This window comes from Syngnathoides biaculeatus, chromosome 19 (genome assembly GCF_019802595.1).
Source record: "Syngnathoides biaculeatus isolate LvHL_M chromosome 19, ASM1980259v1, whole genome shotgun sequence".
In the NCBI taxonomy this organism is placed as follows: Eukaryota; Metazoa; Chordata; class Actinopteri; order Syngnathiformes; family Syngnathidae; genus Syngnathoides; species Syngnathoides biaculeatus.
In genome coordinates, this window is record NC_084658.1 from 3334254 (window position 1) to 3352584 (window position 18331).

The 18331-nt window shown below is 42.0% G+C and overlaps 1 protein-coding gene across 6 annotated transcripts in view; it reads left to right on the forward strand.

The window, feature by feature from the left end:
- Positions 1 to 13468, forward strand: part of phldb2b (pleckstrin homology-like domain, family B, member 2b) — a 68593-nt gene extending 55125 nt beyond the window's left edge. For 5 of the 6 annotated variants that reach the window (XM_061804867.1, XM_061804864.1, XM_061804866.1 and 2 more), the window contains 6 exons: positions 195 to 345; positions 8599 to 8689; positions 8928 to 9074; positions 10876 to 11095; positions 11223 to 11308; positions 11406 to 13468. In XM_061804867.1, the coding sequence (XP_061660851.1) occupies positions 195 to 345; positions 8599 to 8689; positions 8928 to 9074; positions 10876 to 11095; positions 11223 to 11308; positions 11406 to 11546 (836 nt within the window). In that variant the 3' untranslated portion in view covers positions 11547 to 13468. Of the gene's footprint in view, positions 1 to 194; positions 346 to 1999; positions 2234 to 2318; positions 2483 to 4078; positions 7623 to 8598; positions 8690 to 8927; positions 9075 to 10875; positions 11096 to 11222; positions 11309 to 11405 lie in introns of those variants that run through there. The other variant, XR_009792674.1, reaches the window with a different exon arrangement.
- Positions 13469 to 18331: the final 4863 nt, after the last annotated feature.

The window sequence follows — 18331 nt, forward strand, 5'->3', positions numbered from 1 at the left end:
ACAGCGAAGATTTTTGGGATTTTATTGTATGCATTGGAGTACTGTAGTTGTCACAATGGCGGGACTTAGCGACTTGCCGGCTGGGCAAACTGTTCCCCAAGAGGTGGTGACACAGACAGGTACAATACTGATCACACTGAATGAATTGTGCATGCTAAGACTTAGTTCTTTTTCATCCATGTTTTTGTGTCAAGGTCAACCGAGCTCTCGAGCATCGTCCCAGACTAACGTCTACCTCAATGCCTTTGACTACCGTGACAACCAGACCTTCGACACATTAAGTGTGGATAGTACTGACTCAATTGAAACCAGCATCTCTGCATGCTCTCCTGACAACATCTCCAGGTAAGTTTATAAGGTCCAGCATGTGTTTGGAAATTAATGTGAGTGGGGTGCTGAATGTCGAAATATGTGAGAGAGTGAAAAATGCTCGAAGGGCTCTTAATGTTACAAAAATAAGTTAATGTAAAGCATCTGTGAAGTTCCAGTAGAATGCGCACAACTGTGTATGCTTTAGGTTAGCAGACTCTCTTGATTAGCGTGAGATGGCTCACGTTACAGAAGACTGAAAATTTTGTGTGTGTGTGTGTGTGTGTGTGTGTTCGTGCGCGCACGTGTACATGTGTTAATGCATGTTCCCTTATAGTCAACTCTCTCATGTTCTGATGAACTAAACATGCGTGTATGATTTGGGCTTCAGTCCCCCACTGTGGATGAAACCACATACTTTGTTTTCCTCCTTTTTTTTCTGGATCAAACGTTTAAACCCCCACCCCATCCACACCCTTTTCCTCGTGGATAAATTCAGTATGTTTAAACTGTGAGCAGACTGAACCGGTTATGTTGTACTGATCCACAGAATGGCTCCCATTGAACTAAGGTCACTTAGATTCTGGAAAACTATGTTTTGCTTCCTTTTTTTTTGTAATACATGAATGAGGGTTTGTGTTGTTGGTGTCCACTAACAATGAATATGATTCCCTGTCATCGACGAAGGTAAGACAGTGAAGTGTGTGTGCGTGTGTGTGTGCACGTGTGTGGAGAGGGGCAGAAAACTGAATCACACATGCCACCAGCGTGAACCTTCACTTCTATCTTTCTACTTTCCTGCTCAACTTGATTCCACACACACTAAAACACACAGGTCGCTCAAAACTTAACTTGGGCACTACAATTGATCATTACCTCACACCATATTATCCTTGTTACTTTTTGGTTCCTATGTTCAGTGTTTGTTCATTATCCTCCTATGTACCGTGGCATGCAGTACTTTAACACCTTCTCTCAAAAACATTCATCAATACAGAACAAAAAAAAATCCTGAAAGCTGTCATTAAAGCAACAACAAAGAATACATAGTTATAAATCTGTTTAAAATTATGATACACATCCATTTTATGTCACACTTGACTTTTGTGTCTTGGAATGCCAACGGCATTCGATCACCATCAAAGAGAATTAAGATTATGGATTATATTACTAAATTTGAAACAAATGTACTCCTATTATAAGAAACACACCTTAATAAATCAGAAAAAAAATGCCTCGACTGTAATTACACTCATTTTTATTTGGCCTTTTATAACTGTAGACAAAGAGGAGTCTCCTTTTGATTACTTTTTAAAATATATAGTACAGTAGTTGATCCAGAAGGTAGATATATAATTATACCGACCACAATATTCAACAAGGTTTATATAATTGTGATTATATACACTCCAAATAAAAATGATCCAACCTTCTTTCACATGCTCTTTTCACACTTCTCAATCTTGTCAGCCAATTGTATAATTATTATGGGAGATTTGAATCTTACATTAAATCCCCTGATAGATTGGTCAAATCTTAAAAATGGCAATATCTCACAATGTTCCAATATATTAAAGCAGTATATGGATGACTGATCTGTTTGACTCATGGAGGTGGAGAACACGTACACGTTTTTCTCGTCAGTTCACCATTCTTTCTCAAGAATAGATTTTTCTTTCAAACAATTCAGGAGCTCAAAGGATTACTCCCAAAATACATCCAGTCATCATCATCAGGGATCACACGCAGAATTCTCTTCATCTAAAACCTGGGGAACCCAAAGTTGCGTCCTCTTCCCGCTGCTCTTCTCACGCTACATGAACTACTGCACCTCAAAGCACCCGGCTGTCAAACTCCAGAAGTTCACAGATGACACCACAGTTATCAGGCTCATCGAAGACAGCGATGAGTCTGCGTACCGACGGTAAATGGAGAGGCCGGAGCTTTGGTGTGGCCAACATAACCTGGAGCTGAATACACTAGATTGTAAAGATCATTGTGCACTTCAGGAGGCACACCACAGCAGCCCCTCATGCTCTCGAACTGTCGTGTCAACCATCGATACCTTCAAGTTCCTGGGAATTACAGTCTCACAGGACTTGAAGTGGGAGAAAAAAAAAAAACCTCTATCCTTTCCATCCATCTATCCATCAAAGAATGTACAGTGAAGAAAGTAAGTATTTGAACACCCTGATATATTGCAAGTTCTCCCACTTGGAAATAATGGAGGGGTCGGAAATTTTCATCGTAGGTGCATGTCCACTGTGAGAGAGATAATCTAAAAAGAAAAATCCAGAAAACACAATGTATGATTTTTTTTTTTTGTTACCGATTTATTTGTGTGATACAGCTGTAAATAAGTATTTGAACACCTGTCTATCAGCTAGAATTCTGACCCTCAAAGACTTGTAAGTCCACCTCCACTCCATGTATTATCCTGAATCAGTTGCACCTGTGTGAGGTCGTTAGCTGCATAAAGACACCTACCCACCCCATACAATCACTAACACTCAAACTTGTAACATGGCCAACACCAAAGAGCTGTCCAAAGACACCAGAGACAAAATTGTACAACTCCACACGGCTGGAAAGGGCTACGGACAAATTGCCAAGCAGCTTTATGAAAAAGATTCACTGTTTGAGCAATCATTGGAAAATAGAAGAAGCTAAACATAACGGTCAATCTCAATCGGAGTGGAGCCCCCTGCAAGATATCCCCTCGTGGGGTCTCAGTGATCCTTAGAAAGGTGAGGAATCTCTCCAGGACTACACGACAGGACTTGGTCAATGACCTGAAAAGAGCTGGGAGTGCCATTTCCAAGGTGACTGTTGGTAATACACTAAGACATAATGTTTTGAAATCATGCATGGCACGGAAGGTTCCCCTGCTTAAACCAGCACGTCAAGGCCCGTCTTAAGTTTGTCAATGACCATTTGGATGATACAGAGGAGTCATGGGAGAAGGTTTTGTGGTCAGATGAGACCAAAATGGAACTTTTTGGTCTCAATTCTACAAACCGTTTTGGAAGACGACGAATGATGAGTTCCATCCCAAGAACACCATCCCGAATGTGAAGCATGGGGGTGGTAGCATCATGCTTTTGGAGTGATTTTCTGCACATGGGACAGGACGACTGCACTGTATTAAGGAGAGGATAACCGCGGTCATGTATTGTGAGATTTTGGGGAACAACCTCTTTCCCCTCAGTCAGGGCATTGAAGATGGCTCGTGGCTGGGTCTTTCAACATGAGAATGACCCAAAGCACACAGCCAGGAAAACCAAGAAGTGGCTCCGTAAGGAGCATATCAAGGTTCTGGCGTGGCTTAGCCAGTCTCCAGACCTAAACCCAATTGAAAATATTTGGAGGGAGCTGAAACTCCGTGTTTCTCAGCGACAGCCCAGAAATCTGTCTGAGCTACAGAAGATCTGTGTGGAGGAGTGGGACAAAATCCGTCCTGCAGTGTGTGAAAACCTGGTGAACAACTACAGGAAACCTTTGACCTCTGTAATTGCAAACAAAGGTGACTGTACCAAATATTAACATTGGTTTTCTCAGGTGTTATAATACTTATTTGCAGCTGTATCACCCAAATAAATCGTTAAAAAAAATCATACATTGTGATTTCTGGATTTTTCTTTTTAAATTATCTCTCTCACAGTGGACATGCACCTAGTGTACGAAGAAAATTTCAGACCCCTCCATGATTTCTAAGTGGGAGAACTTGTAATATAGCAGGGTGTTAAAATACTTATTTTCTTCACTGTAGATCTTGCGGCTTCTGAGGACGCATGGCCTGGCATGAGAGCTGCTGTAACACTACACAGGAATCATCGAATCAATGCTGTGTACTCCATCACAGTCTGGTTTGGGGCTGCCTGCCACAAAAAAAGGACAAACTCAGACAGCAACAGACAATAAAAACTGCTGAAAGGATTGACTGCACCATCCTACCCACCCTTGAAGACTTGCAGACCACCTGAACTAAGATGAGTAGCCAGGATCCAATCAGACCCTCCACATCCTGGCCACCAGCTCCTTCCCCCCAGTAGATGCTACCTAACAATGCAAACCTAAACTGGCAGGCATTGCAACAGGTTCTTCCCTCTTGAAATTAAATTCTTGAACAGCTAACTTACAATTCCACTGCATCATGCTTTCAGTTTGCAGTGGGTGGCTGTGTGCAAGGTTGGAGTGAGGTGAATTGTTCTTGGAGAGAGAGCTTATGAAACGCCACCTATCATTTGTATCAGCAAGGTAAGGGCTTGGTTGTGTTGTTCAAAGAGGATGCTCCGTTTGGTGATTGTTTGGCAGAGGGGGTCCTTCTCCGCTGGGTGCATGACGTAGTCAGACTTTGCTGTCACGGATCAGGTTGAAAGGTGGACCCAGGTGCAGAGAGAACTGAGAGGTAAGGTTGTAAATGAGTATTTTTTGACCAGGAAGTGAACCAAGGAACTTAGATGACAGTGGTCTTGTTCACGAGTGAGGGTAGAATGGAGCGGGAGATCGACAGGCAAATAGATGCAGTGTCTGGAGTGATGCGGACTTTGTACCAGTCTGTTGTGGTAAACCGAGAGCTAAGTCGATAGGTGAACATCTCAATCGACCAGTCAATCCATGTCTCATCTATGGTTATGAGCTGTGGGTTATGACCGAAAGAACAAGATCCCGGATACAAGCGACTGAAATGAGTTTTCTCCGCACGGTGTCTGGGCTCACACTTAAAGATAGAGTGAGAAGCTTGGTCATCCGAGAGGGGCTCAATGTCGAGCTGCTACTTCTCCGCTTTGAGAGGAGCCAGATGAGCCAGTGGCTGGGGTATCTGATCCAGATGCCTCCTGGACACCTCCCTGGTGAGGTGTTCCGGCCACGTCCCAGCTGAAGGAGACCCCAGGGATGACCCAAGACACGCTGGAGAGACTATGTCTCACAGCTGGCCTGGGAATCCCTGGGAACCCCGCTGGATGAAGTGGCTGGGGAAAGGGAAGTCTGGCTATACAGCTACTGCCCCCGTAACCCGATCCCGAAAAGCAGTAGAAGATTGATGGATGAAAGGAAAAAATAAAAATGGGAAAAAATAGGCACGAGATTTGCAGCCCCCAAATTCCACCAAACGTAAACATCCTAAAAAGTAAGTACATTTCTTTCGGCTTGTCCCGTTAGGGGTCACCACAGCGTGTCACCTCAGATGAACGCTCATATTTATTTGGCAGTTTTTACGCCAGATTCCCTTCCTGACTCAACCCCTCTTAGGGAGTGGATACCCAAGCAATAACCGAACTCACGATCCCTAGTTTACCAAACCAATGCTCTAACCTATTGGCTATTGCCGTAGGACCTTCTTGGCATCCTATTGGCTGGGAGGGACGTCAGTCTTTACCCATGATGCCTTTCAAGCGTCACCGCATCACATCCTGTTACTTTCATAAGGTGTCACACGCTAGCACACATGGGTGAAGTAAAACTTTTGTGGTTAATTTTTTTTATTTTTTTTTTATTCATCTTTCTTCACCATGGGCCCCAAGAAAAATTTGTGGAATGAAGTAGTGTGCATGTGTACATTTGTACATATGATTTCTCTCATCTGTAATACTTTTGCTTCCTCCTGTGTCCCCCACAATGCCTTTTGCTTCTCACTCACCCTTCTCTTCACATAGTCGCCCAATTACAAAGGGAAATTAACATAATTTTTATTATTCTTGAGATTATGTACTTTGCTTATTTTTGGGTGGAGTGGCTGGGAACAGATTAAGCTACAGTGATGGAAATAAGTATTTCAAGACCCTGCTATATTGTAAGATCTCCCACTTAGAAATCATGCAGGGGTCTGAAATTTATCATAGGTGCATGTCCACTGTGAGAGAGATAAACTAAAAAGAAAAATCTAGAAATCACAATGTATTATTTTTTTAAGGATTTATTTATGTGATACAGCTGCAAATAAGTATTTGAACACCTGAGAAAAATAATGTTAATATTTGGTACAGTAGCCTTTGTTTGCAATTACAGAGGTCAAACATTTCCTGTAGTTGTTCACCGGGGTTGCACACACTGCTGGAGAGATTTTGGCCCACTCCTCCACACAGATCTTCTGTAGCTCAGACAGATTTCTGGGCTGTCGCTGAGAAACACGGAGTTTCAGCTCCCTCCAAATATTTTCAATTGGGTTTAGGTCTGGAGACTGGCTAAGCCACGCCAGAACCTTGATATGCTCCTTACGGAGACACTTCTTGGTTTTCCTGGCTGTGTGCTTCGAGTCATTGTCATGTTGAAAGACCCAGCTACGACCAATCTTCAATGCTCTGACTGAGGGAAAGAGGTTGTTCCCTAAAATCTCACAATATATGGCCGCTGTCATCTTCTCCTTAAGACAGTGCAGTCGTCCTGTTCCATGTACAGAAAAACACCTCCAAAGCATGATGCTACCAACCCCATGCTTCACAGTAGGGATGGTGTTCTTGGGATGGAACTCAACATTCGTCTCATTAGTGGAATTATGACCAAAAAGTTCCATTTTGGTCTCATCTGACCATAAAACTTTCTCCCATGACTCCTCTGTATCGTCCAAATGAACATTGGCAAACTTAAGGTGGGCCTTGACATGTGCTGGTTTAAGCAGGGGAACCTTCCATGCCATGCATGATTTCAGACCATGACGTCTTAGTGTATTACCAACAGTCACCTTGGAAACGGTGGTCCCAGCGCTTTTCAGGTCATTGACCAAGTCCTGTCGTGTAGTCATGGGCTGATTCTTCATCTTTCTAAGGATCATTGAGACCCCACGAGGGGATATCTTGCATGAGGCTCCACTCCGATTGAGATTGACCGTCATGTTTAGCTTCTTCCATTTTCCAATGATTGCTCCAACAGTGGACCTTTTTTCACCAAGATGCTTGGAGATTTCTCTGTAGCCATTTCCAGCCGTGTGGAGTTGTACAATTTTGTCTCTGGTGTCTTTGGACAGCTCTTTGGTCTTGGCCATGTCACAAGTTTGAGTCTTACTGATTGTATGGCGTGGACAGGTGTCTTTATGCATCGAACGACCTCACACAAGTGCATCTGATTCAGGATAATACATGGAGTGGAGGTGGACATTTTCTAATGATTGCTCCAACAGTTAATCTTTTTTCGTCAAGCTGCTTGGCAATTTCTCCGTAGGTGTTCAAATCCTTATTTGCAGCTGTATCACACAAATAAATCGTTAAAAAAAATCATGAATTGTGATTTCTGGATATTTCTTTTTAGATTATCTCTCTCACAGTGGACATGCGCCTACTTTGAAAATTTTAGCGCCCTCCATGATTTCTAACCGGGAGAATATAGCAAGATGTTCAAATACTTATTTCTTCACTGTATTTACATGTAAAATGCGCTTCAAAATTCCACATTATGAAACAACTTCCAGAACAAATGAATTAACAAATTACTTTTGTAAGTAGAGGTACCATTGTATTTATATGTGTATGTGTGTGTGTGTGTGTGGTGTGTGTGTGTGTGTGTGTGTGTGTGTGTGTGTGTGTGTTACTTTGTTGGGCATTGCATCATTTTTGTTTGTTACAGGTGCATCATTTATATTGTGAAAGTCTTGAATGCAGGGCACGAGTGACCTTTTTTTTTTATTGTATTTTATCTCATTATTTCTTCCCTCCAGTATTCTTTTCCATGTCTATTATCTCTTATTTACTTCAATCACGCTACTTCCCGCCCGATTTTGTTGACACAAAGTCTTTTGTGTATCGTTTATCATAGTGCTGATGTGACATCCATTTCCGTTTTGGATAAGAGAAAATGTGTGTGCGCGGGTGTGCGTGCACGCACGCTTAGTGTGTCTGTCTGTTTAAAAAAGGGAGTAAATTATGTGCAGTTTGATTAATCGACTACAGTTTATGTCAAAGGGAATGAATAAATAATACCTAATTAAACAAATAAAGTGGAAACTGTTTAGAGCATTGGCCTCACCGGGGTCCAACTTCCGGCCCTGCTTGTGTGGAGTTTGCATGTTCTACCTGTGTCTGCGTGGGTTTTCTCCAAACACTCTGGTTTTTTCCCACATCCCAAAAACATACATCAATTAGAAACTCTAAATTGCCCTTAGGTGTGATTGTGAGTACGACTGGTTGCTTGTTTCTATGTGCCATGCAATTGGCTGGCAACCAGTTCAGAGTGGTACCCCGCTTCCTGCCTGAAGATAGCTGGGATAGGCTCCAGCACTCCTGCAACCGTTGTGAGGATAAGCAGCTTGGATAATGGATGGAAAAACAAACAAAAAACATGTTTTGTTTGTTACAGTGCGAGTACCTCCAATGTTGCCAAGCTAGAAGAGATGGAGCGTCTGCTGAGGGAAGCCCAGGCAGAAAAGAACCGTCTCCTTGAGCATAAGGTGATAAAACCTCAAATGCAAACTTTTTGTACAGTATATGCATGTACTCACTGGCCATATCTGTACACTGCACAATCGGATGACATGCAATATAAGAACAAAATTAAAAAAAAACCTGCCTTTACAAGCACCAATATTATGCTGTTTTTCATCGCATGAAATGTCTTGTGACTGTATTTTTACCCTTCCCTCTGTTCTTTTCTGTTGTCTTCTAAACTATTTTAATGATGACCCTCAGGAGCGAGAGATGGAAATTCGCAAACAGGCATTGGATGAGGAGAAGAAGAGGCGAGAGGAACTGGAGAAGATGCTCCAGGAGGAGACCAGCAGGCGGCAGAAACTCATTGACCGTGAGGTGAAACTACGAGAGAAACAGCGAGTGCAGGTGAGAGCGGGAAATTATGTAAGAATGAAATAGTGAACACCCTTCTAATAGCCCCAAGTAGTCAGAATGCTACAACCCATCCATCCATCCATCCATTCATTTTCTACTGCTTATGACAGGCATGTCAAACATCCGGTCCATTGGATGATTTAATCTGGCCTGTCATAAATTTCTGAATATGTCATGAAAAGAAGCAAATCTCTAGCTCATTTCTATCAAAAGTTGTGAATTTTTTTTTTTATTATTTATGCTAAACAAATCCCCCTACGGCCGCTAGAGAGCAGTAAATGTGTAAAAGTAACATCCATCCATTTTCTTTGCCGCTTATCCTCACGAGGGTCATGGGGAGTGCTGGAGCCTTTCCCAACTATCAACGGGCAGGAGGCGGGGTACACCCTGAACTAATGCCAGCCAATCGCAGGGCACATTGAGACAAACAGCCACACTCACAATCACACCTAGGGTCAATTTAGAGTGTCCAATTAATGTTGCATGTTTTTGGAATGTGGGAGGAAACCGGAGTGCCCGGAGGAAACCCACGCAGGCACGGGGAGAACATGCAAACTCCACACAGGCGGGTCTGGGTTTGAACCCAGGACCTAAGAACTGTGAGGCGAACCCTTTGCCACCTGTTCCACCATGCTGCCGTAAAAGTAACATGTGTCACTCAATATTAGAACAGCATAAGTGCGTTCAAGATGAAACTGTCACTGTGGGAGTCACAGCTATTTAACGGTGACACCGCAGTTCAAAATGGTGAATTTCACCGAAAGGCGTCTGACTTGCCTGTACATTTTTTGCATAATGGTAAAGGTGTATCAGGATAAAGAGAGAAACCGTTTCACAATTTACATGAACCTGGGACGCTGGGATTCACTGCTGAACCCTCTCGGGTGTCGTGGGTCAATGATGGAAGAAAGCCCACTTGATAACCCGGAAGGTGCCATCACTGAATTGAACATCCCACAGAGCCTCATTGGAGCCAAAATATGCATGAATAGAGGGATATTAACATCTAGTCCTACACAATACATCTGATAGTTCATAATTGATCCCAAATACTCATTATACCCATTAAATTTATTTTCTTTATAGAATCATAGTAACTGTAAAGACATGCAATAATTTTGACATCCATTCATCCATAATCATTTATATCAGAAATAACACCATTTATTTTGTCTGTATGTTTTTCTTGTCTATTATAATAACTTTAATGAGACTCTCTTCATTGGCATCAACTGTAAAGGCCGTTTGAGTAAAGAAGATGGACCATTGTAAAAGAGATGGAAAATGAACTCTGATGACACTAAAGTGCATTTGTGTATGTTTTCATTGAAAATGCATATCAAGCAATAGCCTGTCAATTGGATCATCAGAAAATGCTGAAAATTGTCTTTTCATTTGAGACACCTATCTGTAAATACATATTAGCATTTCAAGTGTGAAAAATGTCAGTTTTTTTGGTAGAAACAAGTTTTGATAACTGCCAATAATTTAAATACTCATCTCTAAAATGAATTGAATTTCCAAAGGAAAAGTGGGTCATATATTACCATGTCCGATCAGATGATATTGAATAACTTTTATTTATACGGACAGCCATTCACAGTCTCTAAATAAAAGTGAACCCATGCTGCCTGCACACAATGCAAACTACACAGTCATTGTGTTTTGACAAAATGTGGGATCCAGGATTCTTGCAGTTCAGGGTTTTGTGGCTTGTTCAGTAGAACCTGGGCAGTAACTGCTCTCATTCAATTCAATCACGCACTCATAAATCTCTAATCGTGTCTTCTAGTCCCGACCACTCACACGGTACCTACCAGTGCGGAAGGACGATTTTGACTTGCGGGCTCACATTGAGTCAGCGGGTCACAGCGCCGACACGTGCTTCCAATTGTCAATCTCTGAAAAGACGTGCAGAGGCTATCTGATCAAAATGGGGGGCAAGATTAAGACCTGGAAAAAACGCTGGTTCGTCTTTGACCGCAATCGACGTACACTCACCTACTATGCAGGTTCGAGTTCAAATCCTTTTTGATAGATTTGTTTGCTCATATGTTGTTGCTTCTTTCTATGTTTAATAGTTTCATTGCGGCATTTGTATAACATACAGTATGTGCTGTTGTGATGTAATTTCTGCAGACAAGCATGAAGCTAAACTGAAAGGAGTGATCTATTTCCAAGCCATAGAAGAGGTGTATTATGACCACCTGAAGAATGCACATAAGGTACGCATTCACACTTGGGTTAAATGTAGGAAGAAGGGGGGAAAAAAACACTTCAAATTGCCTTATTGTGTTATTTCACAAATATTGTCTTTTCTAGAGCCCCAACCCCTCCCTCACCTTCAGCGTCAAGACTCACGACAGGGTCTACTACATGGTGGCACCTTCGCCGGAAGCTATGAGGATCTGGATGGATGTGATTGTTACAGGCGCTGAAGGATACACACAATTCATGTTGTAATGAAGCGGTTGTGGAAGAATATCCAGATGTGCAATGAGCATCTAAAAACCTCTTTTGTGCCTTTTTTAAACACTGTTTTATATATATTGTTACTTTAGTAGTAAAGCATCTATATATCCTACCTGGACGAAATATCTAACATGGGCTCTGATGTACCTGTTACATACTTTTTACATGCTTTGTCACAAAATGACAAACAGAAATGATGCAAATCCAAGTTCTCTTACTGCCACAAGTTTAGTCTATCCCACACTACCTCTTGTTTATCGCAAATATTTGTCATGTGGTGGTAAAATGATGCAGTCAATCATAGTACACCGTTGCTGTTCTCTTTTGATTATCGACTCATAAAATAGGGAGATAGAAGTAGTAAGATGTAATAAGTATGGAAGTAAATATGTGTCACCAGGATTTTAATTAAAAATGCAACTGAAAATCTTATGTTGTAAATTTCACTATATTTGAAAGTGATCATATTTCCAATAGCTGTATTTCAGTCTAACTTTTCAATGTTAACAAATTTGCCATATAAAAAAAAAAAAATCAACCTTTAAAATTCAAACGCAATATTTTCAATCTCCTGAGATTCAACTGGCTACACTTCGCTGTCTGAAATTCAACTGGCTACAATACGCTGTCTGAAATTCACCATTGAAATTCAGTGCTAAGAAGGCAGGGTTACTTCAGGTCAGAACCCAAAACCCAGTCAACAGAGTCTCGGTTTCTTAGTCACGTGACGTCACATACTAAGAAAGTGTAACCGGATATATATTGCATTTGAATTTTAAAGGTTGAATTTTTTTTATATGGCGAATTTCTTAACATTGAAAAGTTAAACTGAAATACAGCTCGTGAAAATGTGATCACTTTGAAATAATGTGAATTTTACAACATAAAATTTTCAGTGGCATTTTTAATTCTACTCCTGTTGGCACATAAACTTCCATAAACAAGTTTATCTTTTTTGTGAAAACAATAACTATTGCATGGAAATTGAGACTTTTAAACAAAACCTGATCATTTGGACCTTACTATTTTCCTCAGGTTTGAACAAAGTATATGCATGCATGGTGTAAATAATTTATACTCATATGTGCTCCAAAGACGCTCTTTTATGTCTGTGTGAATGCAGTATTAGCAGTGAGCTTCTTATGCAGCTCTAAGGTGCTTCTGAAGTGTTGATCAATACAAACGCGCATATGCAGTATTCACACTGTTGCAGTGAATAAAAACTTTAGCCTAGCAATACAGCTCCACCTGCTATGAAAAGATTGTTGCTTCTAAGCCATAAATTGTTCAAATATATATACTGTAGTTCCAGTAAAAGGTCAGCTTTCAGAACCTCTGTGCCTTTAAGTGCATTTTTTAAATGAATACAGTTGTCTATATTTCTAATAACATTGTTTTTATTGAATCTATGCCAGATTGCCTGTGAGGCCAAAACATAAATGTGGAAATCTAATGGCTGCTTTTGAACGACCACTCAAATGGTTATGCTGTCCAGAGAGCATGGAAAAAAATGATGGTACAGTACATCTATAATACTAAGCACCTGGACAACTGAGGTGGCTTAAATGCTGCCGGTTATGCTTTAGTCTGCTTGGTTTTGATTTTGCTATTACTGCAAATTTGTTTTACAAGATTTAGAAATCAATATCTTAAGTGATTAATGCTTCTAATCCTTAGTAATGTTGGAGTCTCTGTGTCAACCATGTTAATGGAATTCTCGACCAAAGTTCAAAATGTATGATCCGTGTGAGGATCACAAATTTTGTTGCTGTCTTGATGAAAATATGTTTTGACATCATCTTCCAAGCACATCTCTGCCACTTTGTGTACTTAATGACTATATTCATGCTGTTATCATTGCATGGATGTTATTTTTATATCCAACCTTAAATAATAAACTCGATCATTCTTCCCATGGATTCTATGCTTTAGAAACCCAATATCGACTCAGATGCTTTTTAATTCAAGATGTGGCCAATTCACTATGTGGCCAATCTATATGTATTTATGGTGATATTGTTGCTGGACTCAGATTATTACAGCACTGTACTGAAGTTCATTTAGTACATCCCATGTTTTGCAATTTTTAAGTTAATCTTGACTTTGCATTTATCCAAAAATTATTTACCATGGCATACATTAGTTGTATTTTGGATCAAGATTTTAACAGTACTTATTTGTCTATCCTCAGGCTCATAACAAAAACATGTAAACAAATTAAAGCAATAGTATGTCATTTTAGGCAGCACCCTTAACTCAAATTCTGCATTACAACAAAAAACAGAGCTGTTGCTTTCATATGACGTAGACAATGCCTGTTAATGCCACAGTGTGATTCTACATTTTCACAATTTTTTCAAAGATGTGTATCATTTCCAACTCCAACTCCAAGGGCGAAGGATGTTATCAAACTGAAGAAGATGTCCTGTTGGGCATTTTTGACCCATGGGACTACTGAGTAAGCTGATGGGTTTCAGTTGCTGAGGCAAAAACTTGGGCATGGGAGGAGTTCGGTGAGGCCATGGAGAAAAACATGACATCCTCAAGGCCATTCTGGCCCACCGCCCGGTGTCTCACAAAGGGGGTGCACTGCACTATAAACACTGTGTATAGTGGGGATGGTGCGCGGCTGCCTTCGACTCATGAGGTTGTGAGTTGGTGGGGCGAACACTTCGAAGATCTCCTCAATTCCACCGAAACGTCTTCCCATGAGGATGCAGAGTCCTCGGTTTTTAATGTGGTCTCTCTGATCTCTGGAGTTGAGGTCAATGAGGTGGTTAAAAAGCTCCTTGGTGGGAAAGTGGATGAAATTCCCTGGAGTTCCTCGAGGCTCTGGATGTTGTGAGGCTCTCCTGGTAGACACACCTCTTAAACATTGCATGGAGACAGTGGCTCTTGATTGGCAGACTCTGGTGTTTGGCCCACTTTTTAAGAAAGGAGACTGGAGAGTGTGTTCCAACTATAAGGGGATCACATAGCTCAGCGTCCCTCATAAGGTCTATTCAGGGGTGCTGGAAAGGATGATGCATCAGGAAGTTGAATCTCAGATCAGAGGAGTGGTGTGGTTTTCATCCTGGCTGTGTAACTGTAGACCTGCTCTACACCCTCGCCAGAGTCCTCAAGGGTGCATGGGAGTTTGACCAACCAGTCCATATGTATTTGGTGGACTTAGGGAAGACATTCGACCGTGTTCCTTGGGGAGTACTCTAGGGTGTTCTTCAGGAGTATGAGGTACTGAACCCACTGATATGAACTGTTTGGTCCCTGTACGACTGGTGTGTGAGTTTGGTCCCCATTGCCAGGAGTAAGTCGGACTGGTTTCCGGTGAAGGTTGTACTCTGCCAAGGCTGCCCTTCATCACTGATTCTGTTCAGAACTTTTATGGACAGATTTTCTGGGTGCAGCCGAGGCATAGAAGAGGTCTGGTTATGTTCACAATTCACAGCAGAGTGTGAAGCGGCAGGAATGAGAATCAGTCAGAAAAAGGTACTGTGCCCTCTCTATGTTGGGGGTGAGATCCTGCCCCAAGTGGAATACTTCAAATATCTTGGAGTCTTGTTCATGAGTGAGGTAAGAATCGAATGGGAGATCAACAGGCAGAGCGGTGCATTGATGTGGACTGGGTATCAGTCCATAATGGTAAAGAAGGAGCTAACCCGAAAAGTGAAGTTCTCAAATTACCGGTCAAAGTATTTATTTACCCTGACGTATGCTCACAAGCTGTCTGTCATGACTGATAGAACAAGATCCCAGATATGAGCATCAAAATGACTTTTCTCCGCAGGGTGTCTAGACTCTCCCTTAGAGATAGGGTGAGATGTTCGGTCAACCAGGAGGAGCTCGGAGTAGAGACACTATTTCTCCAGATTGAGAGGAGCCAGATGAGGTGGCTGGGATGAATCAGATGCCTCCCGGACGTCTCCCTGGTAAGGTGTTCTGGGCACGTCGGACTGGAAAGAGACTGTGGGGATGATGCAGGACATGCTAGAGAGACTGTGTGTTTTGGCTGGCCTGGGAACGCCTTGGAATCCCCCCAGACGAGATGGATGAAGTGGCTGTGGAGAGGGAAGTCTGGGCATCACTGCTAAAGCTGCAGACCCCGTGACCTGACCTCAGATAAGCAGTGGAAAATGGATGGATGGAGTCATTTCCTGACCTTCATTTGCAGTGCGCCACCGAGCGGGCCAGCGTGGGAAATGAACCGGGCATTCACTAAGAATGAAAAATGAGATACTGAGAAATACACCAAGATACTAAAGGAACTGAATGACTCCATTAGCATTCTCTCATCTCTTACAATGGCTGGGTTGAAAATGACTTTTTTCAAAAAAGAAAAAGTTGTGGTTTAACGCTTCAAAGGCCAAGAGAAAAAATTATTTGAAGAAACAATAAACCCGGTAATACGGTTAGTTCTGAGAGGTTCTGTTACTGATTAGCCACAATGCAATTTGAAAAATTATGTTTAGGGCAAGATACTGGTACTGTGTATCGCCTGATGTAACCAACACTGGGTTCACGCACCACACAGCAAGAAAATCATGACACCTCCTATGGACAAAATTCCTCCACTTCCCTTGTACTGTTTCTTGAACAAGTGCTATTTGACCACACTGTGTATGTTGGAAAAGTATCAACATTTTATTGCCAATCTATATTTGGACAATGCACAATCCTTGTCTCCTTCCTTTCTGATGGTACCCCACTTCCCGATATGTCAGCGTCAGACCTGTTGTGCCCATTGCTTTTTGAAGGGGTGTACAGTACGGGCTTTGTGTCTACAATAGGCTTGTTCCAAATTGGTCAGGTCAGTGCACTTCTGTCGCTTTAACATATCACTCATACATTATCTCTGCTACCTCAAATTTCCGTCGTCTTAGACGAGCCTATCTTAAGGAACACGATTGTGGTTTGGGTCATAGATGTGACCACAGATCTCACGGTTTGGAATTTTGGTACAGACGCATTATGGTAGATGGGTATTTTGCTTACCGTTTCCTCAGATTGGGGTGGGAGTTTTGATGTTATGATATAAAAGTCTAAATTATAATTTTTCTAGTTTTGTCAACACCACCCTGACCCTTCATGAAGTTTCGCAAGTGGAAATTGATGCAATTCACAACATCGCCCTTCAAAACCACGTGACACTTGATCCATTGGCTTCTCAAGGTTAAGTTTGTACTTTCATGAACCAAACCTGTTACACATGCAGTAGATTCCTGACAATGCTGGCAATACCAGTCAGTCAATACCAGTCAGGACTGGATACTTTGAATTTTCTTTGGGTACTCCAGTTTTATCCCAAAAACATGCATGGTAGGTTGAGTGAAGACACTAAATTGGCCGTAGATGAGAGTATGAATGGATATTTCTTTATATGTGCCCTGCAATTGGCTGACAACCAGCTCAGGGTGTACCCCACTTCTCCCCCAAAGATAGCTGGGATAGGCTCCAGCACACCCACAAAACTAGTGAGGATAAGCAGTAAGGAGAATGAATGAATGAATGAATAAATGAATGAATGGTCAACCAACACCGTGCAACAGACCAGATGAGTCACATTATCATGCAGACATTTTGAACAACAGCAGAGAAGCAAATAAAAATAAATGATAAAATACTTAACTCACCATTGCAGCATTATCATAAAATGTAGTTTTAATAATAGGACCTTATCCATCCATCTATCTATTTTCTTCCACTTATCTGGGGTTAGGATGCAGGGGATGCAGTTTAAGCAGAGAAGCCCAGACTTCTCTCTTCCTAGCCACTTTGCCCAGCTGTTATAGGGGGATTCTGGTGCCAGGAAGCATCCTAATAAGATGCTCGAAGTGCATCTTGTGCTCACATACCATCTTTTTGGCTGTTGAATCTATTTAAAAGAAAAGTTTAATTGAAGGTGGAACGCTGGTCAACTGGTTCACACATTCCCCGCACAGTTTTGAAGACCTGACTTCAAATCCAACCTCGCCTGTGTGGAGTTTGCTTGTTCGTCCGGTGCACATGTGTTTTTTTCCAGGTACTGTAGTTTCCTCCCAAAAACATGCATGGTAGGTTAATTGAAATTCTAAATTGTTCGTAGCTATGAATGTGAGTGTGAATGGTTTGCTTATACAGCAGCTTAAGTGAGTAAGTATCCACCAGACAGCAGCTCAGAGTAACCACTGTTTTTGAAGTCCTTGTAGTGGGTGCTGGAGAGTGCTCCTGCTAGGGACTCCCATCATTCTGCTGGGGGACCTCAATGCTCACATGAGCAATGACAGTGAAACCTGGTATGCCATGATTGAGAGGACCCTCCTCCCTGCGCTCAGAACCCCAGTGGTGTTTTCTTATTGGACTTCTGTGCTCACCATGTCTCATAGGTTTACTTGGCGCTAGGAAACCCTAGGTCGGCCTACGATGATTGACTTTTTGATCATGTCGTTGGACTTGGGGACATCTCTTGGACACGCGAGTGAAGTTGGTGGCTGTCATGGCAGAAATCCCCAAACCCGTTGGTGGATACTAGTGCTGAGAGATGCTGTCAAACTGAAGAAAGAGCTCTATAGAGCCTTTTTACCGAATGAAACTCCTGAGGCAGCCGATGGGCACTGGCTTTGGTGGTCACTGTAGAAAAACCACGGGCGTAGGATGAGTTTGGTGAAGCCATGGAGAATGACTTCCAGGTGGCTTCGAGGAAATTCTGGTCCACCATCTGGCATCTCAGGAGAGTGAAGCAGTGCAACATCAACACTGTGTATAGTGAGGATAGGTCACAGCTGACTTCGAGTTGTGAATCA